At 45.6% G+C, this 16,550-nt stretch overlaps 1 protein-coding gene, 1 long non-coding RNA gene and 1 pseudogene across 2 annotated transcripts in view; 1 reads left to right on the forward strand and 2 right to left on the reverse strand.

Annotated features, from left to right (window-relative positions):
- Positions 1 to 297: 297 nt before the first annotated feature.
- On the reverse strand, positions 298 to 9,115 carry LOC147418795 (G-type lectin S-receptor-like serine/threonine-protein kinase SD2-5). The gene is made up of 3 exons (XM_086505241.1): positions 5,999 to 9,115; positions 745 to 1,708; positions 298 to 650 (listed from the first exon to the last, which is right to left on the reverse strand). Exons 1-2 carry the CDS (start codon positions 9,113 to 9,115, stop codon positions 1,484 to 1,486), a joined length of 3,342 nt encoding a protein of 1,113 aa, XP_086361367.1. The 3' UTR covers positions 298 to 650; positions 745 to 1,483.
- A 203-nt stretch (positions 9,116 to 9,318) lies between these two features.
- The window catches only part of LOC147418796 (uncharacterized), a 34,330-nt gene continuing 27,098 nt past the window's right edge, over positions 9,319 to 16,550 (forward strand). Inside the window, exons 1-2 of the long non-coding RNA XR_015187081.1 lie at positions 9,319 to 9,456; positions 9,546 to 9,636. This is a non-coding gene — a long non-coding RNA (uncharacterized LOC147418796). The remainder of the gene's footprint in view (positions 9,457 to 9,545; positions 9,637 to 16,550) is intronic.
- Positions 10,276 to 14,370, reverse strand: LOC147418797 (uncharacterized; annotated as a pseudogene).

The raw sequence follows: 16,550 nt of genomic DNA on the forward strand, positions 1-16,550 counted from the left end.
GTACCCAATATAGCGACGTAGATCTCAAAATAGTGACACTGATTAGCGACACCTGATGATAAAGACTTTCGGTAGTAGGACACACAATGTCCTGCCACCCAATCAACCATATTGAGCAATTACAACAAAAAATGAGATGCAAAATTGACAAAAGTGAATTGACAAAAGCATATAATTGAAAAAAGAATAGCATAATGAACAAATCATAGGGAAAAAAACTCGAACACATTGATTGATTGTTAAGTTGGATCAAAATGTACGAATTACAATACAATTAATGCCATTATTGAAACTATAGAACTAAATTACATGTTTTGAATCATTTATAGAATTGATATATACACATCATCTAAGTAAGACTAGTGCTAGCTAGGGCTAGTCTGACGTCGACTAATTCGACATCTCATCGTGACCCAACGATATATCTATCGGATTTTGTAAAAAAAAACAATAAGAATTTCTAAAGTATGAACATACAAAGATAGATAATCTAACAGCTTATTATTAAAATACAATGAATTTCAAAGTTTAACGTTAAGTAATTACCAAGCTAAGTCGAGAGCTCAAAACGTCCATAAGGACCTTTAAACCCTTTTTGTTTGTATACTCACGCTCGTACGGTGTGGAGTCACGTCCAATCTCATCAACCACTATTTAGGACATACAAAGAAAACATTATGTTCAAATTTAAGATTACAAATACCCAAAACTACTAAACCTAGAGATCAATACAATAATACTTACAAAAGTCGGCCTCAAATGACGCCCATCTATTGCTCTCCAAGTGTTACGAGCTCCCTATCCCTACTCGTGCTTTGAGCATCTCCTTTTGTTACTTCCACTTGTTGGGATTCTCGTGCGCTTCTCACTTTGCAATCTTCGAATCGAATCTTCTTTAGTCAGCCAAGCTCGCCTGCTCTACCCATGCTTTATTGATTTCAAGTTTTTGCACTTCAGAGCACTTGTTCTTGCAATACTCGCGCAACCCACACCCTCATTAAGTCTTCATTAAAGCGCTCTTCATGATTTGCTACAAAAAACTCGTTAGGCAGCATACTAAGACGACTGTATCTTTTAATTCATGGAGTAGAAAATATTGAGGTGGAATGTTTACTTCGTGGCATAAAACCCATCTAGATCCATACGTACTTTAAAAACACGCATTTAAAGTTAAAACATTTTAATGATAACAATTTGACTCACAATTTAAAGTTAAAAACTGTAATGATAACAATTTTAAAATATGTTAATATTAATGCAGAACGAAATCCAAACCAGTTACAATTTGATTCACATTTTAAGTTTCACACCTTTAGTATAGATACAAGAGGGGCTAAAACTGCCCAAATAGAATGTCTATGACAAAAGGGAGCAAAATTGTTCAGATACAATGTCTATGACTGTAAGGGGTCTCTCTCTCATCCTCGCATAACTTAGCTTAATTCCCTATGTCTATACGGATCTCTCCATCTAAGCAAATATCCTATGTTTCATCTAGGAGGTCCTCTGCATACATCCCTCTTTTAGAAGTAGTTTCGGACTCATCTGGCACTACATTCGTTGCTTGTTGTTTGTTTTTCTCTTCGATCTCCTCCATGGATGCCAAAGTGATTGACAAATTATAGCCCTCAAACATCCGTGCACTACGTAAGGCTACCTCTATAGCATACCACCAGTTTGGTTGCGACTTTGTAAGATGGAATATCACCTGTAAGAGTGACGTACGTTACATGAGTGGTCAAGGAACACAAGTCCTCTAAAGTTGGATGAGGCAAAATAAGGGATTTATAATTAGGTACATTTACAAAAAAAATATACTTACATAAAGGGTTTTTTATTGAGAAAGTGAAAATTTTCATACATAAGGGCTAGTTTTTTTACAAAAATGCATACATAAGGGGTACATATAGTATTTGGAAATATACATGTAAGGGATTATTTAAATACCTCTTGTTCGCACCTGCTATACACAATTTTTACATAGTGGACTCTCCGGGCTTGTAGAAGGCTTCCACATGTATTCATTCTCATTATTTATATATATAGAGTTCTGATTGAGATGTCAAGGGGCTTACAATAGCCCACTTGCAGTAAAATGGCATAGACTTATATGTGTATGTTCGAGCGTGTCATAGTGTCCAAATATTCATGCGCCACCTTGACATATGGTTGGGCACGGGCAATCAAGACCAATGGCATCAACACACTTTTGGAGAGCCATTGAGAGGTACCAAATCATTCTCATGGGGCCTTGTGTGGAACCACATTGCATCTTTAATAATGGAGGACAAGACTTATTTGTTGGCGACACGGAATGGTCACTCAAACATATCAAACGATTCTCAAGGAATCCTTGAAGGAGGGAAACATGGTGTTCCAATTGTATGCCAAGTTTGGGGTACTAGATAGCAAGGCAAAATGTCTTTCGCATTCCTTGTCTATGTGGCTCTCATTATCTCACCAAAAATCCCCCCCGCGTCTGAGGGCGTTACATGCATTGAAGACGCATATGCATTCAACAATGCATTGCACATGTTGTCAAGGCATAGGACAATTAAAGCATATGAGAGATAACAACGACCAAATCACTAATCTTCAGCATTAATGGCACAAGAACCTATCCGTTCAAAGGGGATCTTGGCTCTAGCTATGCTTGAAGTAATTCTAATTCAAGACAAGATCTCACATTTCCTACAAATGTTAGTTGTTGGTGACATGAGCTATTGGTTCGCTATTGGCTCTACTTTCTCTTTCCATTACACAGAATCTCCTCAATATGCTTCAACATCTCCAATCAACCTACGATTTAAAACCATTGCTAATGGACATGATTTGACCTCAACACGTAGGAGAACAAAGACTCAAGCTTAACCACTAGGCTATACCCCTGTGCTGCCCTATGGTTTCCCCTTAAGCATTAAAAAAAAAATCCCCCCCCCCCCTCCCCCCCTAGCCCCGTACCCTTTCTCCTTTACCTTTCTTTTCCCCACCCTTCCCTTTTCCTTTCTCCCCCCCCCCACAAAACTAATTAATTAATAGGTTTGTGAAAACAACGTTTTGGCTCCTTCCTGGCTCTACTACTTTTGTTTTTCATTACATAAAATCTCCCCAAGACCCTTTAGCATCTCCAATTAGCATGTCCATGCACATCACCATTTAAAACCAACCTTAATGAGTAGCATTTGAACTCATCACGTACACACTATGAAACTCAACCTAAACCACTAGGCTATTTGCCTTGGCTGCCCTTAGGGCTCCCTTAAGCACTAAAAAAAACAAATACCCCCCCCCTCCCAACCTCCCCTACCCCTACCCCCACCCCCCCTTTCTCCTTTAGCTTTTTTTCCCCCACCCTTCCCTTTTCCTTTCTCCCCCCCCCCCCCCCAAACTAATTAATTAATGGTTTGTGAAAAAGTTGTTTTGGCTGCCTACTAAGGTTATCAATCTTTCATCCTTCACTTTCAAATAAATCTTTAACTAAAATGAATTCGGAGCACCTACTTGTTAGCACCATGAATTAATTAAACTGCAAGATCGGTTTAACAATTTCAAAAGTAAAAGTCTCTCTATCCCTCATTCTGATGCAACGTCTGCACCCTCAATCGCTTGCACATAGCCATTCCTCCACCACCTCGCCTTCTCGTGTCCATCTCCATCCCTCGACCTCAACGAGCATCGGTTCACTACTACTACTCTGCATACTGCTCAATCCATGTGCTCTCATTAAGTGGAATCTAAATACCGTCACGCCCTCCCGTGCACTCTATTTTAACCGGCTAAAATCATAAAATCCCGGTTAGATTTTGAGCTTGCCTTTAAAAAAACCGGCAATTTTACACAAGTTATAGTGTAAATACTGGCAAAAGCTTCAAATTTTGACCTAAAAACCGATAGAATTTCAAGTTTGCCCTTATTTTCTTTGGTTAGGAAAAATGTATTTTTCTAGCCCTGAGATTCTGCACTACACTGGCTATCCCCCCACCCCTTCAATTCCCTGCCTCTCCCTTCAAAAAAGAGACCACGAAATCAGAAAAGCGTCCCGAAAGAGCTCTCCCCACAACCCCAAGCGGTTGTTGGTAGTCAATGGCTACCCTCGTCTGTGCGCCCCTCTGGAGCTGGTCTGCTCTGCTCTGCTGCATACTCGAACTCGTTCGTGGGAGTAATGATGCAAATTCCCAAGTCTTTCATCTTGAAAGTTGCATCCAATTCAGCCTTGAATTCAACAACCATCATCCTTCTCTCTCTCTGGTCTTCGCCTTCTCCTTGCAACCAGTCTCACCTGCGCTCCACTCGACCTTGGTATGTGTGTGTGTGTGTGTGTGTGTGTGTGAGAGAGAGAGAGAGAGAGAGAGAGAGAGAGAGAGAGAGAGCGGCCTCCCCTGCGTAGAGAAATGAGACGGACAGAGAGGGAGATGGTGCTGCACCAACCGAACCTCGCATCAACACCAGCGCAAGACACCCGAGAGCTCCCCTCCAGGACCAGTGCCGACATCAAAAAATCTGCCGCTCTCTCTTCTAATTAGCACGAGCACAACTGGTGCCGCCGACCAGGAATCGAGCAGGGGCGAGGTATTACGTGTCGTATGCTCTTTTTGGCCGGCAAGTGGCTGGCTGGCTGTCGTAGCCCACACCCCATCTCTCCTGGCAATAGCAAAGCCATCCCTCCCAACCAATCAGCAAGCTCGTTGCTAAAAAAAAGGGCTGGCCATCCCTCGTCACTATATGGCACGGCTCTCGCAGGGGGATCTAGGGCTCAAATTTGGGGACGCGAGGCGGCTTTGATCTCGGCCGTCGGATCACGCAATGAACTAGGGGTGAACTCAGGGCAAAATGGCGCCCCGAGTTCACTCCTAGTTCACCCCCCTAGTTCACTCGCCTCGCGAGGTGTGGGTTGAACCTGGGACGTCTCGGTTGCCACACGAATGCCCTACCACCACGCTAACGCGCATCGTTGTCCATGTTGGCATGGCACATGATCATACTCTAGTTTAGGCACCCCTAGTTTACCCTTAGTTCACCTTAGGTCACCCCTAGTTCACCCCTAGCTCATTGCGTGATCCGACGACAGAGATTAAAGCCGCCTCGCGCCCCCAAATTTGGGCCCTAGATCCCCTCTCACCTAGAGCCATGCCATATAGTGACGAGGCTGGCCATCAACCGGCCGAAGTAGTTGTGCTCAAAATTGCCGGGCGGCTAGCTAATATTCCATGGAATCTTCTAATGGCTGGAAAGTGGCTAGGCGGCTAGATGTGCTAGAGCTCGTGTCCAAGTTCCTTCTTCTGTTCACTTTTGCTTTGAAAAGAATAGAGCATCTCTAGAGATACCAACTAATAAGACCCAAAAACAAAATTGAGGCTACCTATTTTTTACTTCAAAATAAATATATTCACTACTTACATAGTGTGGTAGAATGGTTCCCTCTTGAATAAGAGGTCTTGAATTCAACTAGAGTCCTCATTGGATAGATCTTTAAGGTCTCTTGGGATGGTTTCCTACGACATTAAAATTCTCTTCTTCTTCTCCTAAAGAGATGAAAACGCTAAAAGAAAATTAAGCAAAGAAAAACACAAAATGTAGTAATGTGCAATCTGACTATCTCTCTTTACATAAACAAAAAAAGTCTTTTGCCTTTCCACTTCCATGGGTCTTTTCAATTCCTAAACTCACCCTTCAGTTATTTCCTTTTGATGTTTCGAAAGGCTTTTTAATTTTCCGAGGTTGGGGAGACCTAATTGTTAGCACCATGAACCACAAGTTACGGAAGTAGTTCACACACCCAATTAGAGCCATAGATCCCCCTTCAAGGACCCCAATTTTCCATAAGATCACCAAAGAAATAATCAACATCAAAGAAAAAATAATTTTCAATTTTATATACACAAAAATCTGAGCAAAAGATTGTGTAGCCCAATGACTCTATAGACACAATTCTTCTCATGAAACCTGTCAAAGTAGACCAAAAAGAACCAGTGAAAAGAAACTATTATCTGGCACTCACTTGGCTGCATTCTTCACCAGTGAATGATGTAGCTGGACATGAGGATCTGGAAAGAGCAAGAATGCTCTCAAGCTGCTCTTGGAATTCGCGACGCAGAGCCACTGCTTGACTGTTATATCCGGGAGAACCACTAGAAGAGCTGTTGTGTGATCCCAAGACAAAGAGGAGGCCTTGGTGTAGTGACAACAAGTCTATGTTGGCCAAGGGTATCTGCCCTTCCAGCATTTGCACAACCAAGCTCATTGAAGGTCTCCATTCTGGCCTCTCTAGCACACACAAGAATGCACTCGTGATTAGACGGAGCACCTGCGATCGATCCTGCTCATTCTCCAGCTTTGCATCCGTCAAGTCCTCAACAATGTTGGAGCCATGTTTTGTATTGCTGACCATAGCCTTGGAAAGGCCATTGCCTTCACCAAGCTTGTCTGATACCAGGAGTGAGTATGCCCACTCTGGATAGAACGGTGCTTCACTCCTGCTCGTGTCAACATTCTTCCGGCCACTCACAATCTCCATAAGCAGCATCCCAAAGCTGAAAACATCACATTTCACATCAATGGTTCCATCTCTCATCCACTCTGGTGCAAGGTATCCAGGGGTTCCCCTCATTGTAGTCACCACATGGGATTCCTCTCTCTCCATACCCCTGGACAGCCCAAAATCTGCAACTTTTGCAACAAACCCATCATCCAGCAGTATGTTTTGGGGCTTGATATCAAGGTGAATGATGCGTTTTTCGCACCCTTCATGCAAATACGCAAGCCCTTTTGCTACATCTACCGCAATTGCATATCGCACCCCCCATTTCAACCTTGTCATTGATTGCTCACCTGCTTCATCATTGGAGAAAGATGAGACTCTAGCACTTGATGATGCAAAAAGCCATTGATCTAGAGATCCGTTTTCCATGTACTTGTACACCAAGAGCCTTTGGTCTGACCCTTCTGCACAATACCCCATCAATTGCAGCAGATTGTAGTGATGAATTCCACCCATTATTGCCAGTTCTGTTTTGAATTCTTTTTCACCTTGCTTCATGCCTTCTAATTTCTTAACGGCTACTTTGGTCGTGCCATCCGCTAAAACTCCAGCATACACAGAACCAAATCCACCTTTTCCAAGCAGATGTGAGAAGCCTTTTGTGGCTGCATGGAGCTCATTGTAAGAGTACCTCGGAGGTAGCTTCAACATGGCTGTATTGCCCAATACACCGTCATTTACTGAGACAAACGCATCAAACTTACCGCTTCTGTTACGGTGCTTATGGCGCCACAAAAAGAAAAGCAAGATGCTCATAATGAAGAAGGTAGCTATGCTGACACCAACACCTACAGCAACCTTTCTTGCATTGCCAAGGGGAGTAGGAGACGGCGCAACTCCGGCGGGTGGAACAACAGGGGATGGTAGAGTGGTTACTTTGAGAAATGCTTTGTATATGGTGGAGTTCATGCCCCCTCGAAAGCTTCCCAACTGTTGCTCTGCGATGTGGGAACACCGATGCAGCTCTGCACGCCAGAATGCAGCCACGCACGAGCAGCTATGGAGACATAAAGTGGAGCAATTGTCATCGCTTGAAACATTGGCGATGACATTGACAGAACCTTGCAGAGTGGAGAAGTAATCCATTCCTTCAACTAACTGCATCTGCACCTGTTGGTCCCCTGCAGATGAGTTGTACTCTGCATTTGTGACAGCTGTTGTATAATTAGTGCATGCTGGCAATGGCGAGGCTAATGTGCATCCTTTTGATGGATCGTTTGGATCTGAGGGTATAAAGGAGGAAACCTGAGGAGAGGCAGTCGAAGTGGACAAAACAGGATCTGGATTTGGGCATTTGCATTGCTTACTGGCGCCAACACAGACACCATATGTCCCGCAAATTTGCGGCAGCGAGCATGCATCTTCAGCTGAGAAGAGGTCCGCTAAGAGCGACCAAGTCCTCTTGATTGAGAGTAGTCTCAAGCTCCCATAAACATCAAGTTGAAGTATGGTTGATTGCAGATCTTGTTGTAAAAGAGAGTAAGTGAGGCCTTGGATTGCTGTGTAATCACCTCCATCAGAGGGGTCCCCAAGGGAGAAACCCTCCGAGTTGATAAATGCAGCAAATTTTGCTTTAGAAGGGCTCATAGGCGCATTGCAAGTAAAGACATGCGGACCGCATGATCCCCCACTGGGCCTGGGGAACACATAGCGTGAATCATTGAACTGCCAAATCCAGTAAGGTATTGCCTGAGATAGAGCATGCTTCTTGAAGAACAGAGTAAGCTGGTATGAAGTGGTATTAATCTCAAGGTTGTACTCGGAGCCTGACGATCCGTAGCTTACCAGCTTCATGCCCTCCGAAAGGGTCTGTCCATATGTGAGTGTATCGGGGGGGTAATCCGAGCTCTGCCATACAGTTACATTGTCTGCATCATAGAGTATAAGATTGGGGGGCTGCTGAGAGAGCTGCATTCTTGTAACTCCCATTCCAGATGTGTTGGATCTCCATGCCACCATTTTGACACCATCGTCGCTGAAGCCGCGTAGAACCAGGTCCCCATCCTCCTGGAGAGCAAGAGAGACTGTCTCTCCATGCGCGGGCGAAAGCCGATTGGCTCTCCAAATGATGGCAGGGTATCCATCAAGGGAAGAGTTGGAGCCTTGATAAGGGGCAACTCCAGTCATGCAGAGAGCAAAGATGGTGGAGGAAAGGGAGCTTGGGGACAGGTCACTTGTTGAGGTAGAAGGTTGGAAGAAGCACGGGCAGGCGAATACGGAGGCATTGAGGGCGTCGGAAGAGTTGCTGATTTGTTGGACTTCGGGGTAGAAGGGGAAGATTAGGGAGCTGGGCTGGGGAAGGGGAAAGGCAGGGGAGGAGGCCTGGATGGAGAAGCTCTGATTAAGGTGCCAAACAATGGGGGTGCCATACACATGACGAGAGAGCGAGCTAATTATGAGTAGCAGCTGCAGAAGAGGCAATAGAAGAGGGGGGAAGCAGTAGAAGAGGGGCATGGCTTCTTCACTTGCCTCTTCATCAGCGAGATCTGAATATGCGCTATTTAGCCATGTCCATGTCCATGTCCATGCCCCACAAGGGACTTTCAACCCATTTCCTAGATTGAAAGCACACTGCATCTAGGAAATTGTGTGTTTTAGCTAGACGTGAGCACCATGGTTTTCCAGGGGCAACTAGGAAATACAGAGGACATAGGGAAAGGCAAGGAATCTAGGAAAACTAGCTGGGACAATGCTATCGTCTATCTGGGGAAAATTATTAGGGCCTCCAATTCTGCATAGGGTGGACGGACAAATAATATGAACGTCCTAGAAGGACTCTTCTTGAATCGTGGCGAAAAAAATTGGCGCCCCTTTCTCCTGCAAGAAAACAGAACGCCTGCGCGCTTCGATTCGAGCTCGAGGCCAACGTTGCACCCGCGCGCAAAGGACGGACAGTAGACGAGCTCGCGCCCCACCAGGTTAGTAGTCGTTTCCCTTCGCCAGCTGTGTCTGCCTTGTCGGGCTGCAGAGCTGTATATTGATCGACTACTTATATCAATATATGCAGACCTGCACTAGCATGGCTCGAGCATGAACGTCCGCCCTGCTTCCGTTGGCTTGATCTTGGCGCGCTGAGCAATATTGGCTTTAGTCTGAAGGTAAGCTTATTTCCATCAAACCTGAAGATAAATTGTTTCATAAGTTGACTCATTGGTATTGTTAATTTCCTGCTCACGAGATTCAACGCTTGAAGCATTTTTTGTTTTGCTTTCAAGTGTTGAAAGTATGGAGCTCTTCCTCTTATAATGCTTTTAAATTACCTGCTCACGAGATTCAAGGCTTGAAGCATTTTTGTTTTGTGATGCTTTTAAGTGTTGAAAGTATTGTTTCAACTATGCCTGGTTGTGGAAATTAAGGCCAGTAATTACATGTGTGGGCAGTCCCTCCTTGTGGTCTGTGAGAGCATTGATAAGGCATGGCCATTAGAGCCCATAAAAGATACCTTAGTCGATAATGTGGAGGCGTGCCGCACCCTTTGCTGCCTTAAGAATGCTTTGATTTAGCATAATAGTGGGAAAACTTAAATATTGGTATGAATCCGAAAGCTTTTTTGAACGCTTTGAGAAACACAGCTACTGAAGGGCGGTTGTTGTAAGCCACATCAGAGTAAGCATGGCTCCCTATCCCATGTATGCGGGCCTCAAGAGCCTCATAGAAATAATGTGTGACGCGATGGAGCCCACTGGCATTGGCAGATGCCCCATTTATCCTGAGTGGTTGAAGCGTCTCAAATACCCTCATGCGCAGTTCACTAGGAGCTCCTTGAAGTCGAAGTTTCTGCTCATCATGTCCGTTTTCGTCGGCACTGCCTCCGCATGGCCCTTCTTGCCTTTTCTACGCACACTACCATTGCGACCGGTGTGTGGTTTGTTCTCCGCAAGGCCATTAATTTGCTTCCCTGCTAGCTCTTTCAACTTGGCATTGATGACTCTTTCACAAGTTGGTGTTTGAGTTTTGTTTAGATAGAGCATCTCATAGTCTCCTTCCATATCAAGATCCCTGTTCTTCACAAAGGAAACATGTCTATTAGAAGGTTCAACTTGGGTATGTGAGGTTGGAGTTGAGGGATCTGATCTATAATGATGGGGCTTGTTCGTCGGAAGCTCACCACCAAGAATGTTTAGCACGGTGTCATGCCCGTTTACGATCCCACTATTGGACGATGGATCTGTGGGGCAAGCAACATATCAATAAGAAAAGAAGTGCTAGATGAAGAAAGCATGGGTGTGGAGGGCTTGCTTGGGTAGGGATGGATATGTCTGGACGTGAACGAGACTACGTCCAAGCTGGTAGCGTCTTCATTCATTAGCGCTAATACCATGTCATTGATGTTGACCTTTTCGCCTCTAGATGAGTACACGGCAAGTGTGGAACTCTCACCAATGATGTTGTAGAGGCTATCAATGATGGATTAGTAGGCCACACAATCCTATGGCACCAAGATGCGTTCGTCCATAGTCTCATCCATGAGAATGTTGTTGATATAGTCAAGAAGGGGAAGGTCCAACATGAGGGCATCGTCTTCCGAGTTGCCCATACTCTACAAACCCTCCTCTGTTTCATTGGCTAATGTGTCCGATGCATTGTCGGGACTATGAAAGGCGTAGGGTTCCTCGTTAACGGATTCGTGGAGAGCTGACAGAGTATGCGGGGCTTCCTTGCCGATCTACATACATCCATGCCTCTTGCTGCAAACTCTAGGCATGCCGAATCGTCCATGATGTGCGCATTTCGACGGGCCAACCTGTGTGTGTGTGTATGTGTGTGTGTGTGTGTGTGTGTGTGTGTGTGTGTGTGTGAGAGAGAGAGAGAGAGAGAGAGAGAGAGAGAGAGAGAGAGAGAGAGAGAGAGTCTCATGTGCGCACTTCACTTGCGCTACATGGACATGCTTGTGCTATAGTTTAGCATGAGTCATTAGCCTAGGACTGAGCTTGGCACTTTGTGAGCCTCTAGGTGGATGTGCATGTCCAAGTCGGTCCTAGTTGCATACCTTCTCTTGCACAAGACAACATTTTAGCACTTCGTCATGTGCTATATGAAAAACGCCTCTTAATTTGACACTTGTTATTTTAAGTGATTTTTAGCCGGTTTAGGTCTTGGTCGTGGGGTCTCTCTGATGACTGCTCGTCCCAGTTTCCAACACCTATATAGGTAGCCCATTGGGTGCCAGGATTACCAGAAGAAGAAGCAGAAGATAGCTAGCGTTTTCAACAGAAGATAGCCAGCATTTGCAGCCTCATCTTCGTGGCGTTTCCAGCCCAGATCAGCCAGCATTTTCTTCAGCTTTCCATCAACGTTTTCAGCCCTAGATGGTCAACGTTTTTCAGCCAAGACGGTTAGAGTTTCTAGTTTTGAAGGGCGGCAACGAAAAGTAGACTATGACTGTGGCAGCGAACACCAACGGCGTGCAGTCCCGCCATGCTTTTTGCAGATGGCCTCCGGGCTTAAAAGTTGGCCGAGGGGTTGAAGCTGTCCCTTTGACACGCTCGCAAGACCAAGAAACCTTTTTGCTGCAGCGAATGGTTGGCTGCCACCTTGGCATGGCCAGCCCTTGAGTGCCCCAGTGTGACACGGGCCTTAGGGGCCAAATCTTTTCATTCCCTTTTCCACTAGCTTACCTAATGTGGAGCGGAATCCTCTTATTAATACTCACTTTTCTACATCAATAGATTACTTTTCGAGAATTGGAGGCACAAACTCACTTTTTTTAAAAGTGTTATAGCTTCCCTTTATAAAGACTAACCAATTAATCTATAAGTATAAGTATAAGTATATTCTATATGGGAAAGTGTCTTCTACTGCAAGCTCAAGGCTTGAGACAAACAAAAAGTGCGTTGGAAAGAAAGAGCACACGGCGGCTCTGCCAGACTTTCAAGTACACGGCGGCTTTGCAAGGCTTTCTAGTACACGCTTGGTGCTAGCTCTGCTTGGTGACGGTCAAAATTCAAAAGCCTTGCAGCAGTAGGACCCCGCCCTCAGACCGGCTTCGGGAAGTACAAAAGAGAGAGAGAGAGAGAGAGAGAGAGAGAAAAGAAGAAGAAGAAGAAGAAGAAGAAGAAGAAGAAGAGAGAGCGACAGTGCACAGAGCATGTCGGTAGGCTAGCAAGGTATCCTCCTCCCGTTCACGGCTGAGAGAGAGAGAGAGTCGCGGACCGCACCGCATGGGCTGCAGCGATGGTGGCCAGGGTAACCAGGTATGAGGGCGGGGTGAGGTTGTTGCTGTTGCACGGCTGAGAGAGAGAGAGGTTGTGGATGGGGGGTGATTATGGAGCGAGCTCAATGGAGCGAGCTTTTTTTTTTTTCCCCCCCCCACCACCTCTACCTCCCATTGTCCCCCCTTACCACCCATGACCACCAACACCCTAGCCCACCACCGGTGGTTGGTGGTGTTAGCTCACTACCACCATCTGCCACTCCTCCTCCTACCACCACCGCTCATTGCCGTCGGTTCTCCTCCCACTCTTCCCTCCAATGGGCTACTCAAGGACCTCCTCTCTCTCTCTCTCTCTCTCTCTCTCTCTCTCTCATCCTCTCTGTCTCTCTCTCCCCCCTCCCCCCACACACACTCTCTCTTTCTCTCCATGTCTCTCTCCCTTGCTTGCTCTCTCTCTCTCTCTCTCTCTCTCTCTCTCTCTCTCTCTCTCTCTCTTCCTTAATTGCATATCAAAAGACAACAATGAGAGAATTCACTTTGTGGAAAACTCAAAACAATATCATCATTTGCACAATTCAAAGGTAAATGTGATAGCCCAAAACATGCTAGATTATTACAACAGCCTTTTTGCACTTAGTAAAGTTTTGAGCTTGTTATCAGCCAGACTAGACTAAACTGATGAATGAACATGTTGTGATTTATGTCCATTCCAAACACTCTCAAGTAGATATAATACAAGTGTTTGCAAACCACATAGGTCATTCCTTCCCCTAGCCTCCTTTGGAAGTCTCTGCAAGTACAACTAGGATTCCTGGCTATTGTGACTTGATATTTCTCACCACGTAACTTTGAGTTTGGTGTTTCCGCAATGAAGACTTCATGCTTACTGATCTTTACCATTTCCACTTGTTTGATGACCATTTCTAGTCCTAGAACACTATCGATCCTTTTTGATGCCTCTTCAAAAACACCTGTTTTGTACCTGCCTGCACATCTTTGCCCTTGCACTTCCATAGTTTCTGTTGCGATATGAAACCCCGCTAGCTACAAAGACTTTACTTCTAGTGCTGGTAAGTTCGTGCCTTGTGCCACTGGCCACTCAAGTGGAGGTCTTGAAGGCCGCATCACAATATATGGACATACATCCCACACATGTTTGACATCGTCACTACAAAACCATACGCATGTCTCATTGTTGTGCCCCTCCCAATTGTGTTTCCCCAAAAAACTTGGTGCCGTTGTTCCCTCTGCGCATAAATTCAATTTTTTCTTGCACTTTCCTCCTTTGATTTTTCCTTGGCAAGTGAACTTAGACCCCGGTTTGCACGGCCCACATGGTGTCATTTATGTCAACCTCGATGGCCCTAATTGTCACCCCAACATTTTCCTCGTCCATAGAGTGATCTTCGGTTACCTGTGATGCATCTCCAAATCACAACTTCCGAGCCTTTCTTTGTTGAGCAAAATTTTGAGTGACATACTCTGGCCTGTGTGAACTATTTGCCTCCTCGCCTATAACATTACTGAATGTCTTGCATCGCCGTGTCCTTGTAACCTTGTCTCCAAAAAACTCGGGCACCTTTGGAAGACCAGTTCCTCCAATTGCATCATTCACAACATGGCTAGTCTGTGATGGAGTAGGTGTGTGAAATTGTCGTGAAGCTGCCTTGTCTTTCATCTTGCTATGCTTGGTTAGCTTCCTATATACTTACCCTCTGTATATGCCATTCTTTTGGATTGTTGAAGAAGAGTGTTCCCAATATCCGAGTCTGTTGCATCGTACAAAGAAATTTTAGGCTTGTGACCTTCACCTGCTAGCCATGATGTGTGACGTGACTCTGAGAGATTTGTTCGAGGGATGACCTCGATGCAGTAGTCATCTAGAGCCTAAAAAACAAGAAAAAAAATTATTTCATTGATTTCATGAAGGGTTTAATTAAATGGACATCCTAGAAACTATTCTAGAATATATCTGAAAACTTACACCAACAATTCCCTTCTTCCAATGAGGGTACCTCACATGCCACCAACTCAACCAACACTCCATTGGGCCTAGATTCCCATCTGCCACCTTTCTTGTTGCCCACCAAGCTCGAATGAACCGATATTAGGCCTCTTCATCTTCACTGCTTTGTGCACACCACCACATTCAACACAGTCGTTTGTGCTCATCTTGAAATGCATTGAGCACATATTTTGTGGTGTGGATCCCTAGACTTTGTTCCCAATGGAAAAGGAAAGATCTCTCCCTACCTTTCATCACCATATCCGGACCTCCATTGAAAATTGTGTTCATTCTAGTTTGCTTGGGCTTCATCTGCCATAAAGCCAACAAAATCTAGCGGGGGTACCCCATTGCGCTCTAGCACCTTGGTGCACCCAAGGTGTGTCGGACCATGGAAACTGCCAGCAGCAGCAGGTGCATGACATTAGACAGGGGGATCGGAGAATGCTTCGGCAGGTACCAAATGCAGATTTGAGCCAGTGCCATTGAGATATGTATGCCATTTGTGACGTTTAGCAGGTCAAAGATTCTTTTCTAACTCAATTGGTCGGAGAGCACATATCGGCAAATTGCAAGCTATGGTGGCACAGGCTAGTCAACGATCATATCGGTCACCACCTCTCTAGGCGAAGATCTTGTCACCCGGGGACCATTCTTGTGGAGCGATCCATGTTTATTGACGGCCATGAAGCCTCGAAGCTTTGTTTTGATGATGCTAAGGTGAACTAATTGAATTTTCTTGGCATTGGTGGTCAAGTATACGCATGAAGGGTAGTTCGTTGATTGGGTCCATGCAGTGCGTGTGATACAAGGTCTAATGGAGATTTTTTCAAAAAAATAATGGACTTGAACCTGAAAATCAAGGCAAAAATTTAACGCTATTGATAGCAGGTGGGTGGAGGTTTTGAGAATCGACTGCAATCTGCATGGAGTTGAAGAGCGCCATCTGGTGGAAAAGGAGCAGGTCTCCAGTTGCATGGTGGACAAGGGGGGCCTCGACCTGCAGGAAAAGGGGACTACAACCCGTCGGGTAGGGGAGTGCCCTATATGCAGAGAATGCGCCACCAAGGGGTGGCAGTAGGAGGAACCAGTTGAAGAGGCCGCGAGGGGGACGTGACCAAGGGGGGTCCATCCAAGGCCGCCACGGACAAAAGAAGCGGCCTAGGGAGCTGCCAACACCGTAGAGCACCGGCACGAGGAGTCTCGGAGCATGTAGGGCCGTCAGTCATTGTAAGAGGTGGCACCACAGGAGGGGCAGGGGCCCGTTGGACAAAGGATGGGGTGAGTTGCCAAGGGGTCGGCCTGTGCAGCAGTCGGGGGGGTGTAAAGAGCCGCTGTATGAAGAGTTGGCCTCTCGGTTAGGAGGAGACATCGTAAGTAGAGGAAGCCGCCAAGAGGTATGAGGGCAGTTGAAGGCCTTGGACACGGGTGGTTCCAAGAGCCGACTACATGGTGAGTGGCTGAGAGGTGCCGCTAAGCGTGTGGAGGAAGGAGAAGTCACCAAAGGCCAGAGTTGTAGCCGTCGGATGTGAAGCAGTGGAAGGCCGCCTCTACGGGTTGCCAATAGCCGAGGAAGGGTACCAGGTTGCACCAAGGCACGCAATTGACAATAGTCATCATTGTATCAGAGTTCTTTTTTTGCTATGCATAAGTGAGCTTGTGGTTTGGTTGAATTATTTTGTATTCGGCTACCATCTTCTTGTCTGCTCGTCGTCTCGTGCATAGCGCCTGTGGTAGCATTTGCTCCGGGTCTTTTTGTGTGTGTGTGTGTATGTGCAGAGAGAGAGAGAGAGGGAGAGAGAGGTTGGGAGAGCGTAGTGTGTGTGTTTGCAGATTTGGTGAGTGTACTATGC

Source organism: Adiantum capillus-veneris, chromosome 29 (assembly GCF_014529385.1).
Source record: "Adiantum capillus-veneris isolate H3 chromosome 29, ASM1452938v2, whole genome shotgun sequence".
Lineage (NCBI taxonomy): Eukaryota > Viridiplantae > Streptophyta > Polypodiopsida > Polypodiales > Pteridaceae > Adiantum > Adiantum capillus-veneris.